Source organism: Ammospiza nelsoni, chromosome 14, assembly GCF_027579445.1.
Source record: "Ammospiza nelsoni isolate bAmmNel1 chromosome 14, bAmmNel1.pri, whole genome shotgun sequence".
Lineage (NCBI taxonomy): Eukaryota > Metazoa > Chordata > Aves > Passeriformes > Passerellidae > Ammospiza > Ammospiza nelsoni.
The window spans coordinates 9,772,105-9,799,261 of record NC_080646.1 but is presented as its reverse complement, the minus strand read 5'-3'; the positions used below and the strand labels follow the sequence as shown (position 1 = coordinate 9,799,261).

At 43.1% G+C, this 27,157-nt stretch overlaps 1 protein-coding gene across 4 annotated transcripts in view; it reads right to left on the bottom strand.

The window, feature by feature from the left end:
• HOMER2 (homer scaffold protein 2) overlaps positions 1 to 27,157 on the bottom strand; it is a 59,149-nt gene that overhangs the window by 20,015 nt on the left and 11,977 nt on the right. For all 4 annotated transcript variants that reach the window (XM_059482052.1, XM_059482054.1, XM_059482053.1 and 1 more), the window contains exons 2-3: positions 16,622 to 16,778; positions 1,546 to 1,677 (exon numbers count right to left, since the gene is read on the bottom strand). In XM_059482052.1, the coding sequence (XP_059338035.1) occupies positions 1,546 to 1,677; positions 16,622 to 16,778 (289 nt within the window). The remainder of the gene's footprint in view (positions 1 to 1,545; positions 1,678 to 16,621; positions 16,779 to 27,157) is intronic.

Genomic DNA, 27,157 nt, shown 5'->3' with positions numbered 1-27,157 from the left:
TGCAGTGTCCAAAGGTTTGCATTATATCATTATTATATATGTTTATCTGTTACTCAAAAAAAAATTATTCCCTAGGTCCATTTTAATGCTTCTCTACTCCCAAGTGACATGTGAAGAAAATGCATGGGTGAAATGAGCAGTCCTGTACACCTGAGTAACCATCATAAAACATATCCATCTCCAGCAACTCATTTTTAAACCAGCTTTGCACATCATGCTTTTATCATCCCTGAATAACAGATTAATGCCACGGGCTTTTTATGGGGATCACAAGTCCAAAAATAATTTAACATATGAAAATTAAAATAACTTTTAAGAAACACTTGCAAAAATGCAATTCTTATTAAGAAATTAAGAAAATGCAAAAACTTATTAAGGCAGCCTTACTAAAATAAATTCCTATAACGACTCCCTTGATAGGGAAGCCCTTCTAGTGCAGTGCTCTGCCTTTGCTGCTTTAGACACCACAGGAAACACCTTCTTCTCCTGATCCTTTTCTTATTAAAGCACAGGAGAGCACAGCAGCCTGAGAGGCTGTGGCATGCCCAAGGACACCCTCTGAGGTCACTCATGAAGCCCAGAGCCAAGCAGCCAATGCCTCAGGAGTCAAGTATGTGTGAGATAAGTGGGGCTTTTTACCACATGAACAAACAATCATCTCAGCTGCTTGATAAGCACTTGTCAAGACCACCACTCCAGTGACACAGGAGTATTTTCAGGTGCTGCTTATCCAGAACAAGAGGCTGCTCTAGCCTTTCCAAGCCTGCTAATGCACCCAGCTCCTAGTCCAGGGAAGTGTTTCATTAATACCAAACTCAGGATGAGGTGCTAATGCAGAGGCAGTTTTGTCAGCAAGCCTGACATCAGCTCTCCCTGGCTACTCATCCCCTGCAGCAGCACTCACTGCCACCCACAGGCAGTGGTAATTCCAGGGATGGCAATTCTGGTAATTCCAGGGATGGGAATTCCAGGGATGGGAATTCTGGAATTCCAGGGATGGCAATTCTGGTAATTCCAGGGGTGCCAATTCTGGTAATTCCAGGGGTGCCAATTCTGGTAATTCCAGGGACGGTAATTGTGGTATTCCAGGGACGGTAATTCCAGAGGTGGTAATTCTGGAATTCCAGGGATGGTAACTCTGGCAATTCCAGGGATGGCAATTCTGGAATTCCAGAGGTGGTAATTCTGGCAATTCCAGGGATGGTAATTCTGGTAATTCCAGGGATGGTAATTCTGGTATTATACCAGAAAAAAATACCATCCAGGGATGGTAATTCTGGCATTCCAGAGATGGGCGACCTGCAGTGCTGAGCAGGACCTGCAGTAACACACAGGTTGGAGATGTGCCAGGCTGCATTATCAAGATGCAAACAGCCTTTTCACCTGGCAGTGAGCCCTGTTACCTCTGGAGATGTGCCAGGCTGCATTCCCAAGATGCAAACACCCCTTTTCACCCTGCAGTGAGCCCTGTTACCTCTGGAGATGTGCCAGGCTGCATTCCCAAGATGCAAACACCCCTTTTCACCCTGCAGTGAGCCCTGTTACCTTTGTCAGCTGCTGCTCGGAGGGGAAGCCCAGCCCGAACACGGTGTTGGCTCTGCTGTCTGCCCACTGCCCAAACTTCTGTGATGTTTTGGTGAAGGTCATGTTGGGGGTGATGGTGCTGTTTATGATCACCTGGTCACAGAGAAAAAAAAAAAAAAAAAATTAAAAATTAAAATGTGCAAGTCACATCGGAAATGCATATCCTAGCAACGGTATCATGCAAAGCAATTAGCAGTCTAAATTGGGAAATTGCTGTGTTCAGAAGATTTTTTTTTCCCCCAAATAAAACAGTTGTTTTCTTGTCTTCATTCTTGCAGGAGTTCTGGTGCTTTGTCTTGTTTTTCAAAGTCCCATCAGAGCCCTGCAGTTAAACATGGCTGTGGGAACATCACTGAACTCAAAGCAGGGTCAGGAGGCACAGAACTACCCTGGCAGAAATGCAGATGCAAAATCCTTTTATTAGCACTAGGAAACCACACAGCCACTGCCCCAAGAGTTGTCTGCTTGAGGCCTCCAAGCAGTAACACCTGAATTCAGACCTGAAGGGCAGAGAGATATTTCTGCATTTTCCCATCTGTCCTCAGGGCTCCACAAGCAGCATGACATATCAGAAGTTTCAAATCAAAGACATATCAGAAGTTTCAAACAAAGCCAGACAATAAAAAGCAAGACAAGGAGAAGCTGATAGCTTAAGAAGCAGTTTAACTTGGGAGGGTGGTGAAGCACATCACCAGCAATGCATATGCAGTATCAAATTTGGGCCCTGGAACAAATATTTTTCATTTTTACACATGTTAACTAATGTCTGCTTCATCACCAGCAACCCTGAAAGCAACAGTGATTCTTGTAATTAAAGAAACAGCCAACAAGAGGAAGGCTGGTGGATGAAGCCTCTGAGGAACTTAGTGGAGCAAATATAAAATGTCATCTTGCTGAGAGGAATGAGGTATATGTCAGTTCATTATCAAAAATCTTAACTTTACTTTCAAGATACACCATTATATTAGTCTGGCGACTTCTTCCCCTGGAAATTAATTCATGTACAATGTTCTTTCTGCTAGCAGAACAAGAGCTTTCTTTAGTAATGCCTACCATCATTTCCAAAATGCAAATTATGCAGTAATTAAGCCCAATCTGTGGGACAGTTTAATTAACATGATCAGGAAGTATCCTGGCAACATCATTTACTGTGTATTCCAAGCAGTTTTTTCCTAGGCTATCATTTACATTTAGCAAAAAGTGTGAATTTTGAAAATAAATTTACCAGACGAAGATCCTTCCTTGCTTCCATCCCCTCCCTGACTTTGGACCACTGTGCTGACACTTTCATTTGCTTTTTTAAAAATTGCTCAACTTATTTCCTTCCTTCTGCATCATCACCTTCAAACAGACCTACGATTTTCTGCCATTCCCCACCACTGGAAATTTCCCCAGAAGGATCAAGACAGAGGAGAGCCAGGTGAGTGGCACCCCTGAAAATGTCCTTTGCAGGGGAAAAAACAGAGCACGGGCAGAGGTAGGAGCAAAGCTGCCCAGGTGTGTTCTCCTCCAGCTAAGTTGTGCCATAGGAACAGCCAACATAAAATCCAAGTGTCATTTCAGTGATGTAAATTAAAAGAAAATCGGAGATTTTATGTAGGGGTTTGACAGTGCAAAGGGACTGTGGTAATACAAGGATTGCATGGTACAGAGAGGCAAAAGAACAGGAGGAAAAGCTGCCACCAACCCCAAAATTCAGGGTGCTTTCCAGAAACTTTAAAGAAAGTATGTGTATGTATACATATAGCACATACTTAAAGTATGTGCTATATGTGTATTTCTGCTTTAAAAAAATCTTACATCAGACAGGTGAACCACTTGCAAATGTCTAACTTCTTAAGTTACAGAATTTATTTTAAAAAATAAAATCTTCCCAGAAATTTCAAGTCATAGAAAGTATTATTTCAGTCCTGATGTGCCTATCAACTTAGACATCTGGGGAAAAACAAAATAAAGTGACCAGTTTGACTGAAAGGAAAAAGTTTCTCTCACTGACAGCTGACCCTGAGTAGAACAAAATTCCTCCATGCCTCCTACAATAATCATTGAGAAAATACAAACATATTAAAGAAACACACTAAAGTTATCTTCTACAACACAGTTCAGTATTATGAGACATGATGAAAGGAATAATGAAGGCTGCAAACTTTAAACCAAGGAACACCTTATTGATCAATTAAATGCACTACATTAGCTGAGCACCTTAGAAATTAATTGTTTTCTATGGCCAGTGGAGAATCCAGGGAAAGGCTGTGGTGAGCACACACCTGAGAAACTGACAGTTCATCTGTTAAATTTATAATAAGCTGCTGTTAGTGAAACTGCCTGGAAGCTGTCTCTCCCTTTCCCCTCAAATCCTGCTCTGCCAGTCGGGCACTCCAGAAATGCTGCATTCCTACAGAGAAGTGAAAACCTAAGTAGAAGCTTAGGAGATTAAATCAGAGCTCATGTTTCTGTGAGTTCAGAGGAGATGGAGGCTGTGGGTACATGGGGTTTATTCACCTGCTCCTCCTGCCCATCCTCACCCCATCACTATCCCAGATCTGGCCATCACTGCAGAGCACTGACACCCCACTGGCAAGGGAACAATTGTATCAATGGGAAAGGTCAAATAAACTGGGAAATTTTTCTTTTTCCTTTCTTTTTTTTTCTTTTTTTGTGAAAGTATGAGCCAGAATTTTCAAATTTCAAAAGAAGGAGAGAAGTAAAAGGGCACTATTTTGCTGCAGGCAGGATGAGCCACCAGGCTCCTTTCCATCCCTACCTGCAATCCAGCATGATAATTCTATAAGAAAAGGCCACTCATCAATTCAAATGAACCCTTATAGAATACTTTGTGCATTTGGTCCTCATTTGTATAATACACACACAATGAAATTCCAGCTGCACCATAAAATGGAATAAACTTGTGGACTTTCATCCAGGATAATGGATTCAGAAGACAAACTACTCTCTAATCAGATGCAATCAATCCCTGAAGTGGTTAAAGAGTTCTCCCTAAAGACAAAGGCAAAGAGAAGTATAATATAATAAGCACCTTCCAGAATAATAAACCCATTCATCAAACTCACTTGTCTACGTGTGGTTAAAATAAAATCTGCCTTTGCACTCACCTACATGCAAATGTATCAGATGGCAAACATTCCTGATACACCTGCATGAGCCAAGCAAAATCTCACACTAATTTCACTTCCTTTGGGAGAAAATCAAACCTGAGATGTAAATTTTTATCTGCAGATGACACAGAAGTACGTTCACAGCACAAGGCAGTGCCACCTCACCCAGAAATGACTCCAGACATTTAGGAAAGCACTGGGTGCTTTCATCAGATAAAAGTGAATGCAAATAGGCTGGTGTAGAGCAGAGCATTCATGGGCTGAAACACACCCATCCTGCTGCCTTCCCACGGAGAGAAACTGCCAAATAAATCAAGAAGGAGAGGTCACAAGACGACCTGAGAGTGTAGAAGGAGAAAAACGTGCTGGCAGCTCCTGCTGCTCATGATGCACGAGCAGAGCCCACAAATGCAGCTGCTGCTTCCTTTAGGGGACACTTGGAGTGTCTGAAGGGCTCCACTCCTGCACACCCCACACCAGTGCAGTGAGGGGAAAGCCCATGGGGCTCCTGGAAATGCAGTCCCCAGGCTGCTGCCCTGTGCACACACGGTGAGCAGGAATGGGGCAGCTGGGGCACACAGGGGCACACATGGGCACTGCCAGCCTGGCTCCAGTGCCCTCCTGATCCATCCATCCCTGCCAGCCTGGCTCCAGTGCTCTCCTGACCAGCCAGCCCTGCCAGCCTGGCTCCAGTGCCCTCCTGATCCATCCATCCCTGCCAGCCTGGCTCCAGTGCCCTCCTGATCCATCCATCCCTGCCAGCCTGGCTCCAGTGCCCTCCTGATCCATCCAGCCCTGCCAGCCTGGCTCCAGTGCCCTCCTGATCCATCCAGCCCTGCCAGCCTGGCTCCAGTGCCCTCCTGATCCATCCAGCCCTGCCAGCCTGGCTCCAGTGCCCTCCTGATCCATCCAGCCCTGCCAGCCTGGCTCCAGTGCCCTCCTGATCCATCCAGCCCTGCCAGCCTGGCTCCAGTGCCCTCCTGATCCATCAGCTCTGACAGGGTCACAGCAGGGAAAAGCTGAGAGAGAGCTCAGCTCCAAGGGGAGCAGAGCAGAGAGTGCAGATGGCATCTGGCACAGCCCCCAGGAGGAGGAGGAAGGATGGATGGATGGATGGATGGATGGATGGATGGATGGATGGATGGATGGATGGATGGATGGATCAGCAGGATCTGCCAGGACACACTCCCATGGCCAGGCCAGCCACCCCTGCCACCAGCTTGTCTACTCAGAAAAAGACTGAAATAACAGCTGTGAAATAGGTAATAAATGTATTGGCCAATGTATTTTCAAACTGTATTAAATTAAATCAGAAAAGGACACCTTATTCTGGGACAACAATGCCAGATTAGGAGTTATTCTGGAATTTCTCCTTTAAATTCACATCACCTGTTACTCTGAAATAACCACACCTCCAGAAAAGCCCCAATGCTCCAAGCCATAAGATCCACTCCTTAAGACTATACTAAAACCTCCCCATTTCATTTTCACACCTCTGAACATGTGCTTCCAGTTTGCAGCCCTTGTGAAATCTAATTTCCTCAACCCACCAGGCTGCTAATCTTCAGTAAAGATGTGTCCCAGTCTAAAAACAGAATTGCAGAAGGAAAGAAGCTGCTAATCCTCTGGCCATAGCTATCACAGGCTCAGCAGGTTCTTCCAGCTCATCAAGTCGACATGAATCAGAAGGGCTTGTGACACAGGATGTGAGGATGAGGAGTCAGAGGTGGATTTGCAGACAAATTCCTCCTTTATCCCAAATATTCAGCAGCATTTCTGTGGAATTAGCCCACCTACATTTCCATGATATGTATTATCCTTTACACTATCTACTATCTCTATATTTCCTACTTGTGCCTCTAGACAGAATGTAACATCTTTTCACCAGGATGTCACTGGTGATAAACCACTCATCTCATTTCTAGCCCTAGGAATGAGAAAGTCCTAGAAAGTCCATATGTACACACACACACAGAGTTAATCAAGACAATGGTAATAAAGGGGAAAAGAGATTCCCTTGCTGAGCCCACCAAGCTGAGCAAAGCCAGGGAAGTACAAGGACACACAAACCAAGAACAGCAATGTTTTTTGTTCTAGCTTTGCTTTGTCTGCTGCAGCTGACACCTACATGGCACTTTTCCTGCACAGGCTGAGGGTATGAATAACCACCTTGGGAGCACTGTAAGTGCACATTAAGAAGAGCACAGAGTTTCTCCACTTTGCTCTTCCTCCTGCCCTTGGTACTCAAGGGGAACCCAGGCCAGGCAGAGCTGGCACAGCCCCTGGCACAGCTGGCAGAGCCCTGCCAGGCTCCTGCTCTGGGTACCCCAATTCCCCCCTAATGCAGTGAGCACTGCTGCTGCTTTTCAGGAATTCCTGTTCTGCACAGCTAACCAGGACAGCAGCTGCTCCACCCATCACTGGGCTCCAAAACCTTCCTCTGCCACACCAGGTGCTGCTGCTGGAGGTGGGACTGCAGAGGAACCACAGAGCAAAGAGGGAGGCACCAGGACATCCTGAAACCCTTGGCATTTCCTTCCCATCCTGAGCTCCCTCTGCAGAAAAGAGACTCCTTCTATGGGTAAAGCCTCTCATGTGCTGCTGCTGCTTGTTTGATGGAGAAAAGGGCCATTTCCACCGTTGCACAGTGGTTTTTTTCTCTTAAATTGCCTTGCATCCCCAGGAGAATTCCATGAATTATGAGGTTCATTTTTAACCCCAAAACCCAACAAATAAAAAAAAATTCCCATACAATTTTTGCCCGTCTTCATAAATAGGGATGTAAAAATAGCCCCCCTCCCAATAAAAAGACTAACAACTGTTTTTCCTCTGATAAAATACCTCTGTTGCAAAGCCCTCACTAAGAACCTGTCTAAATGCAACAAAAGTGGGTTCATGATTGTGTGAATTCTATTAAGTAAATCTCCTGCTACACCTACTCCACTGCTCTCTTTTTCTTCCCAAGGTAATTAACATCTCTGCAGAGTTGGCTTCCCACCTCCTCCATCCAGTCTAAATCTCTAAAATCTCCTATTTTTGCTTTGACATCTGACTAGAATTTTTTTTTTTTCCTTTTAGGCACAGCACACACATCCACCCACCCACACGATTCAAAGCACCAGCAGCTGTTTCATGAAGAAAATCTACAGCAAGGGTTTTCAAACCCTCTGGAACAAATTGTTACCCAGGAATTTCATGCAACAATTTACAAAATATATAAAGCAAGATGCTTGTGTATTATTTTCATATGAGAAATAAGATTCCTAACTTATCACAAAAAGGGAGAAGGATATAGTGGAGCTTCTGGGGTTTTTTCCTAGTGACTAATATTGGAGTGAGGGAGAAAGCTGCTTTGACTACAATTACAAAAAATTATAAAACTTCCCATAGATATATCATGTTTACATTTTGGAAAATTTAATAAAAGCATATCATCTTTGTGTGCAGCATAAGCACATCCCTAAGTTAATTATTTAAGCACTGATCATTTTCTGCATTTTTCAAGTTTATGACAACAGCCTCACTGAAGCCTGAAGGTCCCTCCTGAAAGGCAGAAATGGCACAACCACACAGCATCATTAAAGACTCCTCTGCTCTTTAAAAACCAACACACCCTGGGAGTGGTCAGCAATAGGAGAGCTTCAAAATCTGTAAAACTGTCCCTTGGCATGAGCAGTGGCCATGATGGACAGGTACATTATTTTAGGAGTAACACGATGCCCAGGTTTCTGTACACAGACATCCCATGGTTTCCAAGACCTGTCTGGCATGTTCAGACAGCTCCACATCACCCTTGAGTCTGGTGATCACAAACCCCTCTGAGTGGGCCAGACACTGAAACACTCGTTTTGGCACAGCTTTTCTGAGTCATTTTACAGAGAGGTTTTAAAAAGGAAAAATCTACCCAGACCAAAGTTCCCCTACTTGCTGCTAAGTGGTGCAGCAAGAGATCCTTAGCAGGGATTTGTATATTTTCTTTTTAGTGAGTAAGAAATTTCATTTCTGCAAAGGTCTTTGCAATCTTGTGGATTCAGCTGTGTGTGGTCTTTGCAGAGCCAGTGACACACACACACAACACACATAACAAGCAGAAAAATGAGCCAGACAGGAACAAACAGTGGCAGATGTGCCTCTGCTCTCCTGTCAAGGATACAGCTGTTGACAGCACTCTGGTGTGTTTTCTCCTAAGCTTGCTAACCAGCTTCTGAAGGATTTACTTCCAGAAATAATCCGGGAAATGAACTGAGAATTTGTCACATTTCAAAGTTAATAACTTGGAAAGAGATTAATATAGAAACGTTTAAGTGGCATGAGATCTACAGCTCTAGACTTGAATTTTTTTCTAAACCAGAGCACAACCTCAGGAGATGGTCATGGTTTCTGGTTGATTCAATCTCAAGTGACCCACCAAAGTTCCTGGCATTTACTTTGCTCCCTTTGTCAGCTTTGGACAAGCTCACTTTTTCATCTGGAGTTCCAGGTCTTTTTTTTGTGCAAACATCTTTAACTTTTCCTCCTATTCTTGGCTCATTTCCACCAGTATTACCAGTTCCGAAATTCCTACTGCAGCTAAGCCCTAACCATTTTTTCTCATCCTCTGAATATTCAAAGACCTGTTCACACAAGTGCACCCAATAAAACCAGTTCCAGCTATCTAAACCTGTCTTAGCAACTGTTGGACAATTCTCCTGCAGACACAACTCCAGGCAATGTCCTTTCCTCCCACTTATTAAACCTGCACCTCCCCTCAGCCCGAATTTCTGGATAGTTGATAACACCTTAAGCAAACAAAAGATGATGCAGGTGAGGAGTCTCATCCTTGGCTGACAGCTCTGCTTCTCCTTTCTGCTCTACTTGTCCCTCACCAAATTCCAAAGGAAATGTTCTCAATTTTGAATGTTCAGAGAGAAAACAAAACTCAAGCGGCTTTAATCAAGCCAAGTACACGCCTAGCACAGACAGCACAAATATTTTCAGACCATCAGAGAGCGTTGTTTACCTTAATTTCACTCACTCTTACTTCTACGCTGTCTTTGAGAGGAATATTGTACAATATCATTGTACAAAAAGAAGGAGAACCTCCCAACAAAAGGAGCAGCAGCATCTCAGAGAGCAGTTTGATCCACTTTCATCAGTTACAGAACAACATGACCAAAAGGCACCACAAAAAGCAGCCTGAGATTCCTCAAGCATCTTTCACAAACTCTTTTATTTAGCACTGCTGGCATCAGAACATTCTCCAGCAGATGAGCATCATTCTCCAGCAAGGCCTGGGAAATCTGAGCCAGGAAAAGCACAAAACACACCTGGTGAGACTGATGAAATGACACCAAATTACTGCAAAGGCTTTGGTTTGGATTAACAGTATACACACTGATACTATTGTAGTTGTTCTGTCTCTTGTCTATCCCTATTCTTATATATTTATCCTATTATTATATATTTTATTACCTATTTGGAATGGTCCTGTGCAGAGCCAAGAGTTGAAATTGATGAGCCTTGTGGGTCCTTTCTAACACAGGGTATTTTATGATTCTGTGATTACATAATGTATACATGAAATCACAAAGCCACAACTAATGTTTTTACTTAATAGTCACCTCAGTAGCATAAAAGCAATGAGATGTTTATTGTAACATGCACACAAACTGTGCACTGAAAGACAGGACTATGCACTAAAATTGTATTTTATACCATATTTTGAGTATAATTTTTATATAGGGCATTAATTAGTTCCATCTGCTGACTCTGGTATCATCTAAAGTGCTTAAATTCACATTGAAATTAACCCAAATAGTTCATGAAATAACACACTATGATAAAGAGGGGATGAAGGCCATAATATATGCCCAAATTTCTGTATTACAGCAATCAGCCAGACCAGTACTGGAAATCTTCTTTTACAACATATGGACAAGAAGGCACAAATCCTGGATCAGTGAAAGCAGACCTTCAGAGGTGAGAACCTGGCCTCCTTTGCACTGGTCTGCCCTCATGCAGTGTCACATGCTGCCTTTTGAGGAAAGGTCACCAGTGTCACATGCTGCCTTTAATGAGAGGTCCTTTCCATGCTGGCTCTCAGTGTCAGACATTACAGTAACACTGAGCTCACACTCCTCCCCTCACCCAATCCATCTTTTATGGCTGGCACACGTCCTGGGACCCCCAGAAAACATTTCCCACCCAGCCTGGAAGAAGCTGAAGGGCAAAAAACAGCATGGCAGAAGAAGTTTTAATCTCTTGGTGAGGAAAAAAAAAATTACTTTAATCAGATTTTACTAGCAGGGACTCTCTGGAAATCATACTTCTGCCAGTGCTGCAGTCAGCCAAATAATTTTCAGGGTGAGGAGTGGGACCTGCTGGCATTTGGGCAGGGAAAGGGCAGCTGGCTGGGGCTCAGCAGCACCACACTCCCCCAGGGTAAGCACACAGCACTCCTGACAAGGGCCAGAAATAAAACCAGGGCAGGCAAAACTAGAAATCAAAGCATCTCTCTCCCTCTGACAAAACACACACAAATACCCTCACCCACACCTTTCATAGCAATTCAGCATCTATCTATAGACATTAAAAGAAAAGCCAACACACCACTTCGTAAGGTCACTTTTAATTTACTTTTACACCCCTTTATCTTTGGCTACCCATGGCTGTAAAACATCCTCTGTAGTTCCACTACAAAACTATTAAACCTGAAAAATTAGGTAGATAAAAAACATAGGTATTTAAGAAAAAATAGGCACTAAAAAAACCCACACCAGCCTATATCAGTGCTCTTAATTCCTCGGGTGGGGGCCTGGTGAGCACACACTGACACTCTGAATGCCAAGTGTGAAGGCAATATTTTGATTGTTGCTGCCACACATTCTCACAAATCAAACCCATGAGGTCCCAGAGGCAGAGTTAAATGCTGCCACACCAACGCAGACCCCTGGTGAGGTACACACTGCCAGAAGCCATTTAGAATTCAGTGCCAAAAATTTTGTAATATATAAATTACTTGGTACAGTTTTTTTCCCTGTGAAAGAGTTGCTATTGGTTTAATGGCTGAATTTACGTCAATGGAAGAAAAAAAAAGAATGAAAATATCTAGTCAGATAAAGGAATTTCATCTGTGGTACCATACCCTGTAATTGTTTTCCTCTGAAAGAAAAGATTCTGAAATCCAAGAGTCACCTTTTGGCAAAATACTCTAGGATATTTTTAACAACTATGCCTTAAAATAATTCCTTTTCCATGGGCAAAGAAAAAGATCTGTTTTGAGCCTCTGAACACATCACTGGAAGAACTCAATTTCCTCTTTGTGTGCTGAGGACACCTGCCTCCAGTCGTGACAAGAAAAGTGTGGTTACAAAGAGGTGGGCAGCTATTACATTAGGCAGCAATTAGTTCCCTGGGACAGGAACTGAGAAAGCCAGGAATACATCAAATATGAGCAGATTTACCTCCCTAAATATCTGCTGCCACAGGCTGCAGGGGCTGTGTCCCTGCCAGCTGCATTGTCCCCTGTAAATCACACTGTCCCCTGCACTGATGCCCCTCCATCACACACAGAATGCACTGTATTCACTTTGGGGACCCTCTGTGAATACTGATTGGCAACATTTGGCCCAAATTCTTATTCTTACTAATTGCAATTTACTTCAGAAACAGACCACTGATTTTGCTTTCCCAGCACAGCAATTTTTCTGGTTCTCCCTTCAATACTTTCACACACTTATGCCCAACTTAGCTGCTGATCTCCAATATTTGAGGTAATTATCAGGTAATAAACTCTTAAACGAACTAGTAACTGGGAATGAGTGTCAGCTGACTGTTTTTTTTCTCTGAAACACAGTCTTTACTTCTTTATCATGTATTTTCCACAACCACTCTTGCAATGTAATTTTTTAAAGCCTGATTTTAATTTTTTTCTAGTCATCTGTTTAATCATCTCTCAGAGACAACTGGGGACTGGCATCTGTGATGGCTCTTGCTGCATCACTTTGCTGCTGCCAGCTCACTATGTCTCACTATGCACTTTATTGCTGGCTATTAATTTTTAAGCTAGCTTTATGCTCCTTATTAACAGCTCGTTTCTCAAAAGAGAAAAATGATGTTGTTGCAATCCCAAGTTTTATAGAAATACAACATGAACATCTGAGAAGAGGGCAGAGGCTTGTTTCTGAGGGATTATATTTCCATCTCAAATTCCTTTCCCTCTTCTGTCTGCTGTTTGGGTAGCACGTAATTTCAGTTTATAAAAAATAAATAAACCCACCAACCAGGGTACTGTCATGCATTATTCCTGAGGATGACAGAGGTTATTGGTCTGCATAATTTTCACACTGTCAAACTTCCTTTTTGCCTCCAAAAGGCAAGCCAATGTAGGCCACTTTTAATGAGGAGCCCTGTGTGTGCCTTTCCCCACACCCCGCACAGCAATTGGGCATTTAAAACTTCATGTTCTCCCTGCATCACCACCATATTTTGTCTTCTTTCAACAGGGCTGACTTTTGTCCACAACACTGGGCACTTTCATATGGTGAAGTCTCTTGGCTGCCTCATTAACTCTGAATCAGTGTGTGCCCTTGCATTTTACTATATCATTTCCTCCAGCATTCATTTTGCTGCAGTTAGCCTCCAGCCAGAAACTTCTTAAAACATGATGAAATTACTTGCTTAACAACATACAAGTCAATTAGAAGGCAATTAAAAGATATACTAATCTATTCCCTTGTTTGGTCATGGCATCTTGGTTAAGATCATGCAGTGAATTCTCCTTTGGTATCTGTGAAATCTTCTGCTATAAATTGTAAGCTCCTGTCCACAGCACCTGTTTTTCTGTGAAACACACAGGAATTAGAAGAGCTGCTGTCTTTAGCTTTGCAAACATAAGGAATTAAAGTGGTACAAGCTGTGTTGAATCTAGGGTTTCCTCTCTGCAGTGCTTCATTCCCCAGGTATTTTAATGGGTTTGTTATTGGGATGGGAGAATTTTAAAGGAACCTGGCACCTGCAGGTGTATGCTCTCTCCTGGCTGGCCTGCATATTGGACTCCTGAATATTCCTGCAAGGGAAGAGTTAAACTCCCAAGACTCCACTCTGCCTCCTATCTTTGCCTTATTCTCTTTCTTTTCCATTTTCCTCACCACCCCCATGTGCAGCACCCAGACTCTCCTCTCCCTCCCCAGGGGCTGAGGCAGAGGCAGTGAGTGCTGCACTGAGCTGGGCAGCAGAGCCAGGCAGCTCCTCTGCCAGCCGGGCTCACAAACTGAGTTACCAATAAATATTTGCACCCTAAACACCTTTAAACACATGGGCTCAGCAGTTCCCTTAATCCCCACCTTAAACCCACTGCTAAATCCTTCCGCTCCCCTCTGCCCTGCATCCCAGGTGTGGGGACAAGGCACAAGGAGGAGACGGGGACAGGCTGTGCCTGCTGGGAGAAGAGAGGATGGCACTGAAGGACAGGGCACTGTGAGGGTCTGGACCTTTGGGGACAGCAGCAGCTGCCTGAGGAAGCCACTCCTGCAGGGTCACAGCCCATCAGGTCAGGGCTGCATCAGGAGGGAAGAGCTCATCGGGGTGACACTGCCCAGCCTGCCCTGCCCTGCCTCAGCACAGCTCTCAGCAGCTCCAAGCTCCTCCTCACATGGCAGCTCAGCACGGCCCAGGGTGACAGGCTGAATGCTGCAAGGAAAACCAAGCTTATGCAACCAGGTGATGACCAATATTTATATTGGTGAAGCACCCTATATTCTTGATAACTTCAAAATATTTTTATCATTAGTATGTAATGTCAACATAAGGTAAAAAAAAGAACCCCAAATTAATCCAACATCTTCATACAAGTTGGATTTACCTGAAATTCCTCTGCAAGCCAATGTGAATCATACATGTTTGTCTAAAATAAACTGTTGGAACAGCCCCTTTGCAGAGCAGACAAGGATGGAGAGTTATAAGAGATACACATCTTTCATCACTGCCTTCCTTCTAGGGCCAAGTCCCTTCATTTACTTGAGCTTCAGCTTTTTTGTCCTTAAATCAGACATAACTTATGCCCACAGTGATGCTGTCACATTAATCCATCTGGTATTTGCCAGCACATGGAAGACTGTTCTAATGAGATGTACAGAAAGCAGGACACTATCATCTGAAGCATCTATATTCTTCCTTACAGTTCTACCCAGTTTCATTTCTGCCTGGAAAAGTAGGTCAAAACACTAAACAATAGTTTGTTTGAAGGAAAAAATGCAACTTCTTTTGGCACAAACATTGGTTTTTTCCCCCCAGTTAGCACTCTTAAGATGGACAGGCAGGGTCACAGGACTCTCCAGAGGTGAGCACGAAGGTAACATCTATTCTTGACCTGTTCCTTAACCAGCAAAGATTCAATACAAGAGGAATAATTTATGTGGCCCGCAATTGATTCTTGCTTGGGAAGCCCCAGGGGAGAATTCTAATCATGGCAAGCTCACCTTCTTCTGGGACACATTAAAACAGGGGACAGGGGGTGAATGTTCCCTCTGAGTGTCTCCTGAGCAGGTGGCAGAGCAAAGCTCGGGTGCCCAGCTTGTTCTGTGCACACATTTTACAGTTCTGGGCAGGACCTCTGGCTGTGGCCACACGTTGCCCCTGCAGCCCCCCCCCGACACACTGTAATTACTTTGTTTTCATTAATTGGTCTTAATGCATGCATGCACAGCCACAAATCAAGCCAGCCACTGCTGTGAGTGCAGCAGCTTTGGCTTGGAAATTGCACTTGCCAGGGCTTGTAAAGCCACCAGCCCAGCAGCAGCCCCAGCACAAGGAAATCTGGGGGGCTCAGCTTCCCCCAGGGGCTGTGTGTGCTGCTGCAAACTGCAGAATTCCTGGGAATTAACTCACTGGCACAAACAGCTTCCTGATGGGGAGATATTAATGCTGTACTGGTGTCAATGAAACATTACCATCAATTAAAGCAGGCAGTATGGCAGATTTATAAGCCAATATGTAACCAAATATAGCACAGGAGATGTTTGGAAAAACAAGTATGTGAAATAGGCATGACAAATAGAAAAGCTTTATTAAGGGATGATTTCTGTGATCTCTATCTCCCAGAACAGTGATATTTTAACATCCTTATCCAAACAGGAACACAGATAAACAGGCTGTAAACTCATCTTGTTACCTTGTGGTTTGTGCTCTGACAGAAATGACCGATGATTGTTGTACATGAGCAAAATGTTTTCATTTATACCTCTGACTGGGGTCTGCCAGGGGACAGTTGTCACCCACCAAGTGACTTTGGAGGGACTAATCACAGGGATAAATGTGGTTTGTAATAAAAACTGAGCAACCTATTCAGACCAACTTATTTGGATTCTTACAGCAAATACTTGAGCACACTCTCTGGTAATGCAAAACAAATTAACAAAAAAAGTTGGAGGAAGAGCCTTCATGCCTAACTTGTCACCTAAGGCTGATGAAGTCCAGTGCCAAAGCTTAAGAAAATTAAGTACTAAATAGTTACTACTTTACTAATAAATTAAGTAGTAAATAGTTCAGCCAGACAAAAGCAAAAATGCAGTTGACATTTACATTAAAAGCTATAGTCTTCATGCATCTGTCTCCTTGTTTCTTTTAAAAAAGAACACTTTTATCACCAAAAAGGCCTCAGCCAGATATAGTTGGCTTTTTCAGATAGCATGCTACTGACTCAATTTGGACACTTAAAAGTTCTCAGCTCACTTATCATGAAGCCAAACTCATCAGAAATAAAATCAATTAAGCAGGGCAAAATCACTTTTAGGGTGCCCTGTGTTTTTCCAGTTATCACTGTAAATCTCCTTGGTGGATTATATAAAAAAGGAGTGTTTATAATATTAAATGAGCCCCAGAGTGTGCTCAGGCAGGGCTGACATCCCACTCTGCACAGACACACACCAGGTACCAGCTCCTACCTTGGCTCCATCCACGCTGATTATCCGGTAGCTGTTCCTCGTGCTGTCGTAGAAGTAGGAAACAGTCACAGCCTGCTTGCTGGCAGGAACCCAGTTCTTCTTCGTGCTGGGGTCAATCTGGAAGACATGGGCTCTGGTGGTGAAGATGGGCTGTTCTCTGGAATAGGGACAGGAGAAATGGGTGCGTGAGTCTGCGGAAGGTGAAACGTCCCAGCAGCCCAGCCCGAAAGCACAAGGCAGAGAGCACCTGGCAATGCCCCAAAAGCAAAGACAGAGCAGTGACACTGCCCAGCCACACTCCAGCCTTGAGCACCTCTCCTTGACACCACTCAGTGACATTCAGCATCCTAAAATTACTGCCATAGCCCAAGAAAAAACTGGCTTCTTTCTCCCCATGCTAAATTACCTCAGTACCCATCTATTCCTCAAAATACTTATTTCCAGGAAAGGACATTCACATGCATTCTTTCCTTCTTTCCCCATTCTCATATTTTGCCAAAGGCAGCAAACCCCCACAGCTGGATTTGCTCCTGCTGCCATTCCTGTGAAAGCAAACCCCCACAGCTGGATTTACCCCTGCTGCCATTCCTGTGAACTGCTACCTACAGCCTGGGCTCCTGTGTGGGTGCACCAAGGACTCCAGTGACACACAGGCATGGGATAATTACTGAAATAGTCATCTCTCTCCTCAGAATCCCACTGTTCTGTGGATGTGCATGAAAATTTCATTAGATGCAAACCAGTCAATCAACCTGGGAAGTGAGAGGGAAAGGAAACAGAACCAAATTCCAGTGTTGATGCAGACATTGCCTTTTCAGCTCTCAGTGGGTGATGCAGCACCCCAAAATCCTGATCCCAAACATCAGCTTCTTTCTCCTCAATATTTGTGCACACAATGGAGGGCTTTTGTTTTACCTTCAGTGTTTGACCAAGCAAATCACACAGGAAAGCAGAGAAGACTCAGGACCAAAAGAACCAAATGTGATACATACAAAGTCATCTAGGTTAAAGATCAGAATTAAGCCTTTCTTAAATGCCATAAAACTAAATTAATTCACCACCAACCATACCTTTAATCCAAGTTTAGCAGTAGAAGTGAACTGCAAAGCAAGCTCTACTGAGCTGTTATATGCATTTTCATGCTTTTGGTTTTTAAAAGCTACATTATATAATGTTTTATATTAAGTGTACCACTCAATATATTCTTGTCCCATACAAAATATTACATCATGAATAGGTAATTGACAGAATTACTACAGGATCCAAAACCAATGGTACTGCAATGGAGCTACCACCCAGAAATTTAAATTAAAATCGAGGGCAGTAAATTTGCAAATATCAAACAAATGAAGTGATTTAAGAGTACAATTAGCTCAAGAAAGAAGGAGTGAACTGGTAAAGCCCAGCAAGGCCTCAGAAGGGAGAAAATGAAAGAGTGGTTTTCTCCTTGCAAGACTTGCACAAAGTTCTACATTTTTCCAGGGGCTTGCAGGTTTCTGGACAGACAGCTGTGCTGAACCATGTAAAATACTTACTCAAAATAAATTGCAATGACAATGGGACTGTCATATTACAGCTGTCAGAGTAGCATTTGCCTCAGTTCTCCCTTATCAGTACCTTGCTGAAGCCAGCTCTCATTTCACAGGCCAGTATCGATGCCATCCTCAGCTGGGTGGAAAGAAGGGGCAGCTTTCCTTAACATTTTAAACACTTTCCTTATCCATTACACAGGATTAGCATTGTAACACCTACAGAGGCCATGGAGTTTGCCTCTGTAATAATAAATTCAAGGAGGGGAAGTTTCCCCCAAGCTGTTTACTCTCTTTAAAAAAGTACATTACTTGAAAAAATATTTTTGGAATTTTTTCACCTTTAAAAAGTTCTGTATTTTCAGTTGACTCTACTAAAACCAAGGTAGTACAACCCAATATTTTACTCTAAATGCTAGGAATTTTCCTCCATACAAACCTATTCTACAAACAACTTTAATTCTGTTACATTTTCTTAACTACACCAGAAAACCCTGTTAGAACTGTGCCTGGCTGCTCTGCAGCAGGGGCAGCAAGCATATAAAGTAAATATGGAGACAATAAAAGCAGAATGAAGGCAAAGTCCCCACTATTATCTACCTATTTGTTCAGGAATCTTGACTGAAGCTGCTGCTGTTGAAACAGGAGCTGTACACATCCATCCAGGCGGATAAATCAATGGATAGTGAAGCTCAGAGGTGCAAATATCTACATTTCAATTCATTCTTTCATTAAGAAATAAAGGCAAAACCTCTGTTTCTATTCCTATGATTATCAACAACAAAAAAGCCCACCTGCATTTTGTCTTTCTGTGTCATAGTGATAGCGTGCTAGTTGATAAATTATTAAAAAATAAGAAAATGCAATGTCCAAACTGAAACATTTTAAATCATTTGAGGCAGCTGATGGGTTGACCTTTAGTTGTGACTCAGATTTGGAAGGGCCAGTGGGATGCTCCACATGCCTCTGGCCTTCCAGAGGTGGCTCTACAGGTCAGCAAAGCCCCCAGACTGATTTCTGACTCTCTGAAGAAGAGGAAACACCCCCAGAACACAACGTCCTGCATTTCCTGGTGTTGCTTTATAATAATTAAGAAAAGAAGATGCATTTCTGTGGCTGTGTGTGGCCTGCTGCAGTTCTGGAGCCCTAAGAGCCCACGGTTCAGCTGGTGCCACCACGTTCCCACAGCACAGCAGGATGGCAAAGCCACCAAACTCCAGACACAGCTTCAGCACAGGGGAAACACCCACTGCATCCCAAACCCCTCTGACCACTGAAGCACACTCAGGCTACTGTGAAACCGTGGCACTCAACTTTCAAGGGAAACACAAAATTAGGTACTTTTAAAACCCTCCACCATGGCCCTACAGAGCTCCAAACTGAGAATGATTATTCTGCCTTACTTGTAACTTTTCTACGTTCAAGAAAGCACTTTACTGGTAAAGGAATGACTTCATCTCCCAGGGTTCCTTTCCTTTCCATTTTATCAGAGGTTTATCAGCTTTTGTGATAAACTAACAGCAATGCTAACCAGAGACTGCAGAGCACACTGTGCCTGTTTGAGCCCTGTGAGCTGCTCCTCGTGTGAGCTGCAGCTTGCCTGGGGAGCAGCAGCACTGCCAGCCGGGCTTGGACCCTCACATGAAGGCAGAGAGAATTTATGAATATTTAAAATCTCATGAATTTTAACCAAAGTTGTTAATGATTGATTAAATACTCTTTAAAAAACCCCAACTGTTTAAAAATCAATTTGACAGCAATATCCACTGCTCCGAGTAAAGCTGCTTGAAAAGTCAAACAGGAAAAGTAGAAAATCACACCTAATAATTCTTTATCTGGTAATATAATTTAAGACAGAAAATGCATTTTCATTATTAAATCTGGCAAGCATGTTTTATAAATATAATTGCAATTTTCAACTCATGGTTTTACACATTTTAGTCGACCTTTAATTTCTGTCCTTGCTTCCTAAGAGTGAAATCTCAAGTAAAAAACAACCACTCTCCTCTAATGTCATTAACCTTTTCCAAAGAATTTAACAAGCAAGCCATAAGATTCTCGAGCTAACCAAGTGCTTCACAGCTGTGTCAGATACAGTATCACTTTCTGGTTAATATACAACCATGCCAAATTTCACAACTGTGTGACTAGCTGCAAGCCATGTGTTTTGTATCACTCTTCCTAATCAACGGCAATGAGCTCTCACTTAGGAAAAGTTCAAATTATTTAATTCAAATTTCCTTGTTTATCACTTGAATCATGAGCACAACCAGTGATTTAAATCACTTCAGCTGTAAAGAGTCCCTGCTGGTGGCAGCCAGCATCCTCTGGGCTGTGGGATGCTGGTGGCCGAGGGAGCTGTGACACAGCCAGCTCCAGCTGGTGGCACCTGGGACAGCCAGGGATGCTGGGACCAGACCAGGCACTGATCACTGAACACTTCTGTGCTACAGCAATCCTTCCTGCTAGTAAATAAAACAAATAAAACTCCTGTGGGATCAGCACCCAGACACGTTCAAATGCACTAAGTGCCCAGTGCACATCAGGGGGATGCACTGGCCATGAAGAAACTGGGACAAAATAATCTTTGTAGGATCTGGAACATCAAGTATGTTTGTGACAGGAGCTCTGGTACTCCACCAGAGGCAAAACCATTAATTACACATTTTTAAAACTTTGACTAGCAGATCACTTAACATCTCTGGGATAAGGATTTCTAGTTTACAGCCCAGGATTATTTGTGCTCTCTCCACACTAACTGTAGACAACTTTGCATTAACTGCTCAATTGAAATAAAAATATTTTTTAAAAGCACATATCTTCATATATCTGCCATTTGGTGGAGGATGCAGATGCCTACAGAGATTTTGGAATGTGGTGCTTCCTGCTGCAGCCCAGCATCATGCACACGTTGAGTTTATCATACCTGACAGTGCCAGCAGATCTGCAGTGATTTGCTGTAACAAGTATTAGATAATGAGGATCTCTCAAGAGAAAAGAGTAGAAGCAAATGCAAAATCCTACTTTGTGATATATCCCTCATCACTGGTCATGAAACAAAAATCTGTATTGCTAAACACAACATGATAAAATTGGTGCCAAGTTATTTAGATTGAACATTGCTACTACTGCCTGTACTGAAAAGAATTAATCCTCTATGTACATATATTGTAGTTTGCAGTGCCATTTGTATTTATTCAGATCATGGATGGAGATTTTTCTCCTATTTGAAATACTCATCTTGATGAAAGTCCAGGCCCATTACAATGCCTAAAAATTACCTGTGAAAATAGTTTATGTATTAACTCTTCTCACTTGTGTATACACACACATCTCAAACTTGGAAAAACAACCAACCCCTCTCCCTAAAACTGAAGTAAAGGCAGACCTGGGATGATGACAGAGCTGCTGTGGGGAGAAGTTGCAGTTCATGGTGTCACACACAGCAATTAGCACAGTGGCTGCAGTTTATACACAATATTAATCTTTGCTCCAAGCCAAAATTAGGGTTCATTCCCTCCAACCTGTTACCTCTGTGCATTCAACACTTGTGCCATCTTGGATCAAATATTTGCAGAAAAAAAAAAAGAGAACCACACAAATGAGTTTCTCAATGATGACCAAGGATGAAGATAAAGGACCTCTTCTGACCTCACACCTCCTGCACACACTCCAGTCAAGACAAGCATCCCCCTGTGCTACAAACCCAGCAAATTCAGCTGTCTCAGCCCAGTGCTGAGCTCCTGGCACCTCCACACCCATCAGTGCCAGCTCATGGCTGGGCCAGCACCAGCTCATGGCCTGGTCTCACTCAGCACGGGCAGCACACAGGGCTGGGGAGAGACAGACACTAAATCTGAGCCATTTTGGGATGTGGCAGCAGCAGACTGGCACGAGGAGAGCAGGCAGCTCATTCCCTTCCCAAATGCCATATGCCAATGAATCCAGGTCACTCAGACCCCATCAGCTGCCACGGGCAGGCTCTGGGGCTGCCTGCCAGGGCACAGCACAGCAATCAGAGCCTGCTGCAACCTGCAAGGGTGCAAAACCCAGCATGAGGAGAGCAGGTGGGTAATGGCTCCATTTTACACCTGAGGAAACAGCCTTGGAGAGCGAGATGGCATCCCAGGATAACAGAGCCACCAGCAAGCCTGGAAATAGAATCCATCACCTCCCTTCCTCTCTGCAGCTCTGCTCTCACTGCCATTGCAGGGCATTTTTATACCACATCTACCCAGGGCAGCTTTTGGCTATGTGAATTCAAAAGGCTGAATCAACAGCTGAATATTCACCACTCAACAAAAAAGAATAATATCTGTGCAGAGCAGAGAGAAGCTCTGAGAGCATTGACAGCTGCTCCTCCTCACTGTGCAGGAAGGTGGGATGGGTGCAGCTCCCATTGCTCCTGCAGTGCAAACAATCCTTCCTCCTCCTCCTCCTCCTCACACTCATTCCCACAGCAAAAATGACTTGTAAGGATGGAGACATAACCCTGAGCAGTAAAGAGCTGAGAGAGAGGGAGGATTTACTATCAGTTGTAAAGGAGGGTGGGAGAACTGGCCTAGAGCGATGGGCTGGGCTAGAAGTGGGCAATTGCACCCAGGCTTTGCTGCTCTTTATTCTCTTTATTAAAAAAAACCCTAAAATCATGCAGGCACCTCTGAAAGTGCCATTGTCAGTACTTGCCAGTCAAGTCCTGTGCTCCCAGGTGGAATTCCCTCCCAAAGTGGTGGAAGGCACAGGGAATGACTTCTGGAAAACCCTGGCTGCTGGGACAAAAATTACACTGCCTCTAAAAGAGACAGAACGAGAAACAAACAGCTGTTTTAAAAATAAAAATTACTCAAAGTTCTTCTTTTCAGTCTTGAAATTCTTATTTCACGAGCAGACCAAGCTCCTCATAATGTGGCTGAAGTGCTGAATCTGGCAGCAGTGTTAATCAAGAGCAAGGTCATGCAACTCGTTCAAATACCCAGTCATGATTCTCTGGTGCCCACTTGATATTAAATTTGGTATCAACTCACCTGCAGAAATATATGAAATTTGTGCAAAAAAAATCCATCTTTTTAGCTCTTTTCATTTACAGGCATTATTATTTCAACAGAATATAATTAGCAAAAGTGCTTCTTGCATTTTTAGGGAACATAATAGTTCCAGTTACTTAGACAAAAAAAATTAGAATAAAAGTAGCTAGCTAAAGAATTGTCTGTTAAAAGCACAGACATCAATTAAGCTCATTTTTGATTTGCAGCTCAGTAAATCCAAAAAGAACAAATCTTCAGGAAAAAAGCTCTCAGTATGAAAATCATTGTAACATCTGTGAGGTCTCACAACACCACTGTGCCTTTAGCAAGCCAATATTCAAATTAAAAGGCTTATCTTGGGCACTGAGGAAGCTCACACTTTATTTTGGGATCATCTCTAGAGGTCTATTAACCTTTCAAGACACTGTGAATAAACACTCATACACAAGTGACAGGAACTGAGAGGACTCTGAACTAAGCCTCCATAGGTAAGGTTACTTATTGGAAAAAAACAAGTTGAGGCATGTGTGTACAAAACTGGTGGTGTAATTGACCATTTCAGAGTCTTTTTTCTGAGAAGACATTTAAAGGGGATCCATAAATCTGCACCTCAGTAATGTTACCACCCTCCCTTTTGCAAAGGTGTGAGTTCAAACTCTGAAAACAGGAAAAAACACTTGTACTGTGTACAGTCAGCACCTCTCCCACCCTCGTGACAAATGAAGCTGGATCAGCACATGAACAGTCCCCAAAGCCATCCCATTGCTCTGGATTGGTTAAAAATTACATCCTCTGCATTCACCCCAGCTCCACTGGAGTTAATGCTTTCAGCACAGCCTCCTCTGCAGCACAATGCTGGCATTGTAATATTTCAGGGAGAAATGCCATTGTAAATTGCAGGTGCAAACCTGGAGTGGAGAGAGCAGGTCTCTGGAGCACATTCCCTCCCTCCCCTGCAGCTTCCACCCTGGCACAGCCCAGGGGCACAAGGGGATGGCCCAGATGCCAGCTCTGGATCAGGGCATGCCTGCATGCACCAAGGTCTGCCCCAAGCAGCTGGCCTTGGGAAGGAATTTATTTTGCCTTTATAAACAAGCAGAAAATTCCTTCAATGCAGTAGTGGAATCTTTTTTACTATTTTTAATTCTTTGGACTTCTGCATGGCAGAGGGCTCAGGGTGCTTTGAGGTTGTATGGGCTACTTCATGTGTATTTACAAAATGAAGAGAGCAAATGTCAGAGGATATATGATCAAAACACACCACACCTACAAACAGAAGACTGGAGTGAGACCATATGTGTGCATGTAAAACCCACTGACACCACCAGGGCAGCATCTTTGTGACTTTTTTCCCCTCCCATGCTATAGGAATTTGCATGGCTGATGAGGATATCTCCACACAAAGCAATCTGAAAAGCTGATTTCAATCAGTGGCTTAATCAAAGCCTCAGTATTGCAAAATAATATGATTAAACACTCCATTATTTCAAACAGCACAGCACTAAGCAAATCCTTGGAGGGGAGTGCTTTTGTGCACTAATCCATGCATGTAATTATTGATATGCTTTCCCATGCCCTATTCAAATGCTCTCCCCCGAGGCTTTTCTTCCACTTACACTAGGGGAGGAAAAAAAAAAAAGCCAATCAGTTCAGTTTAAAGAACAAGTTGTATAACTCTTTTTGATCTGCTGCCTGAAGGATCAAATAAGGAATTCCACCAGCTGTAAGGTCAGAAGTGAATGATAGGGCCCTGCTTGCCCTGGTGGCCACCACCACGTGCCAGCAGCAGGGGCAGGACAGGGCTGTGCCCTGGGCTGGCAACACCCTCACTGCAAGGAAAAGGTGCCAACAGATGGCTTAATGCAAGGCTGCACGGCCTTAATGGAACTTAAGGATGTAAAAATTAAGAGCAATTAAAGGCTAAGCAATTTGCTCAGTGAGAGATTAGAAGGATGCAAAGCAATGCCCACACTGGGTACTCAGTGCAGGTGTGGGCTTGCCTGTGCTGAGAGCAATTCCAGCACTGCCACGTTTAAATGGGTTTGATCTCACCAGCCTCCTTCTAGAGCAGATCATGCAAAAGACAAAAAAATCACCAAATGTGGCCAAGAGCACCAAAGCCAGTGCATTAAAAACAGGAAAGAGAGGTTCCAGCGCAAGCACAGCCCCTGTGCCCACAGGGACCCCAGAGCAAGGCGCTGGGCACAAAGAGGCACAGCCAGAGCCAGCCTCAGTCCCCACTCAGTGCAGCTCACATCAGACAACCTGAAAAGAAGCAGATTCCCATTTTCTGGTGATTTTAATAGACCAACAGAATCATCAGGCAGAGTGTTTGGTTGCTGCTTGCACACAGGCTCTCTCAGCAACTGGGGGACACAGCTCCTGGCACTGTGGATTTCCCAGCAGCCAATAAGGGAACAGAATGACACATTTCTTCTGCTGCAAGTTAAAAATACAAAGGAAATTTCAAACATTTAGAAGCTAACATTATTCACTTTGATCTTTAAAAATATAACACCATCTGTAGCTGTCAGATTTACAGTACAGATCTCAGATATGTACATTATTTGTTGGTATAAAAAAGCTGTCAGCAGCCCTAGTGCAAAAGTGAGGATCCTCTGGCAATCTCCTGAGTTTCAGAGAGAACTACTAACCTGAAAAACTCAACCATCAGGTTATTCATGTGCAACACAGTATGTACAAAGCAAAAAAAAACCACTTCCCTTGCCACAAATCCCACAAAACTATATCCCTGAAACCTGCTTGCACTGCAAGGTGCAATATATTTGCAAATATATATTTGCAAAATTTATTTGCAGGTAATATTGGGGGAACTTACCCCAGACCTTCCTGAACCCCAACAGCCACCTATTTCTGATCCCTACAGACCTGTTCCCTGGCACTTCTGATTTCTGCATGTCAATGCCTCCAACCTTGTAGGTTATGCAAAGGTTATACAAAATGTGAGGTATGAAAGGATTTAATTTCAAGTATCAGCATTTTTCATGCTATGCAGGTCCCACAACTACAGTTAAAAAGCAAATACGACAAAAAAATTGTATTTTCCTGTCAGCAGAGTCTCAAAAATTAGTGTGGGCTGGCTGAAAATTTGTAGAATAAACGAAACATAGCACACATGCCTTTTATAAACTTATTATGCAAGATGAGTTTGGGTAATATGCAAAACCAAATAAAACATTCAAATTATTTTCTCGATATGCATTAGCTATTCCAAATTTAACCCTGGTTTTAAGGAGGTGACAGTCCTGAGGGGCCAGGCTAGGACACAGGCCAGGGGAGAGATTGGCAAGAGCAGTCAAAAGTCAGAACTCTTTAAATGTCAGATCATTAATAGTTTTAAAACCAAAAGGCCTTGACCTTTTAAAAAAATATATTCACTGTGCTGAAAAACTCTTTTTCTGAAGTCAAACAAGAAACCCTGGAAATTAATTCTTACCTGCATGATGCTAATGATGACTTTTCTCATGTTTGTAGAATTCAGCTTTTTGTGCCTCAGAAATTAATAGAACAGGAGAGGACATAATATTTTTTTTTTTTGCCTGTGATATACTCTGTCCAGCTGGTATTTTTTGATTAAAAGACTGCACTTAAATCTGGCTTTGCCTTATGAAATTAAGGTCTACTAGACATTAAAAAATCCAATTAGTGCTACAAAAATTAAGGCATACCATTTCCTCAGTCTCATTTACACTAATATAGACTTTTTTCCTTTCTGTCAAGGGTGAAGGACACAGCTGAATGATGGGATTTTTTCCATCTCATTTATATATTGATGTAATAAGGGCAGACAGGTAGGCCCATGCAAGTGCTGATTCTGTCAGCAGCCCAAGTTGCCAGGACTGTGAATATTGTCACTTATAGATTGATAAATGGACTACATGGACTAATTGTATTCCAGCGTCTCTGGACAGATGGCAAATCTTACAGCCATATGGTGATTATTTCCACTGAGCTGAAAGTAT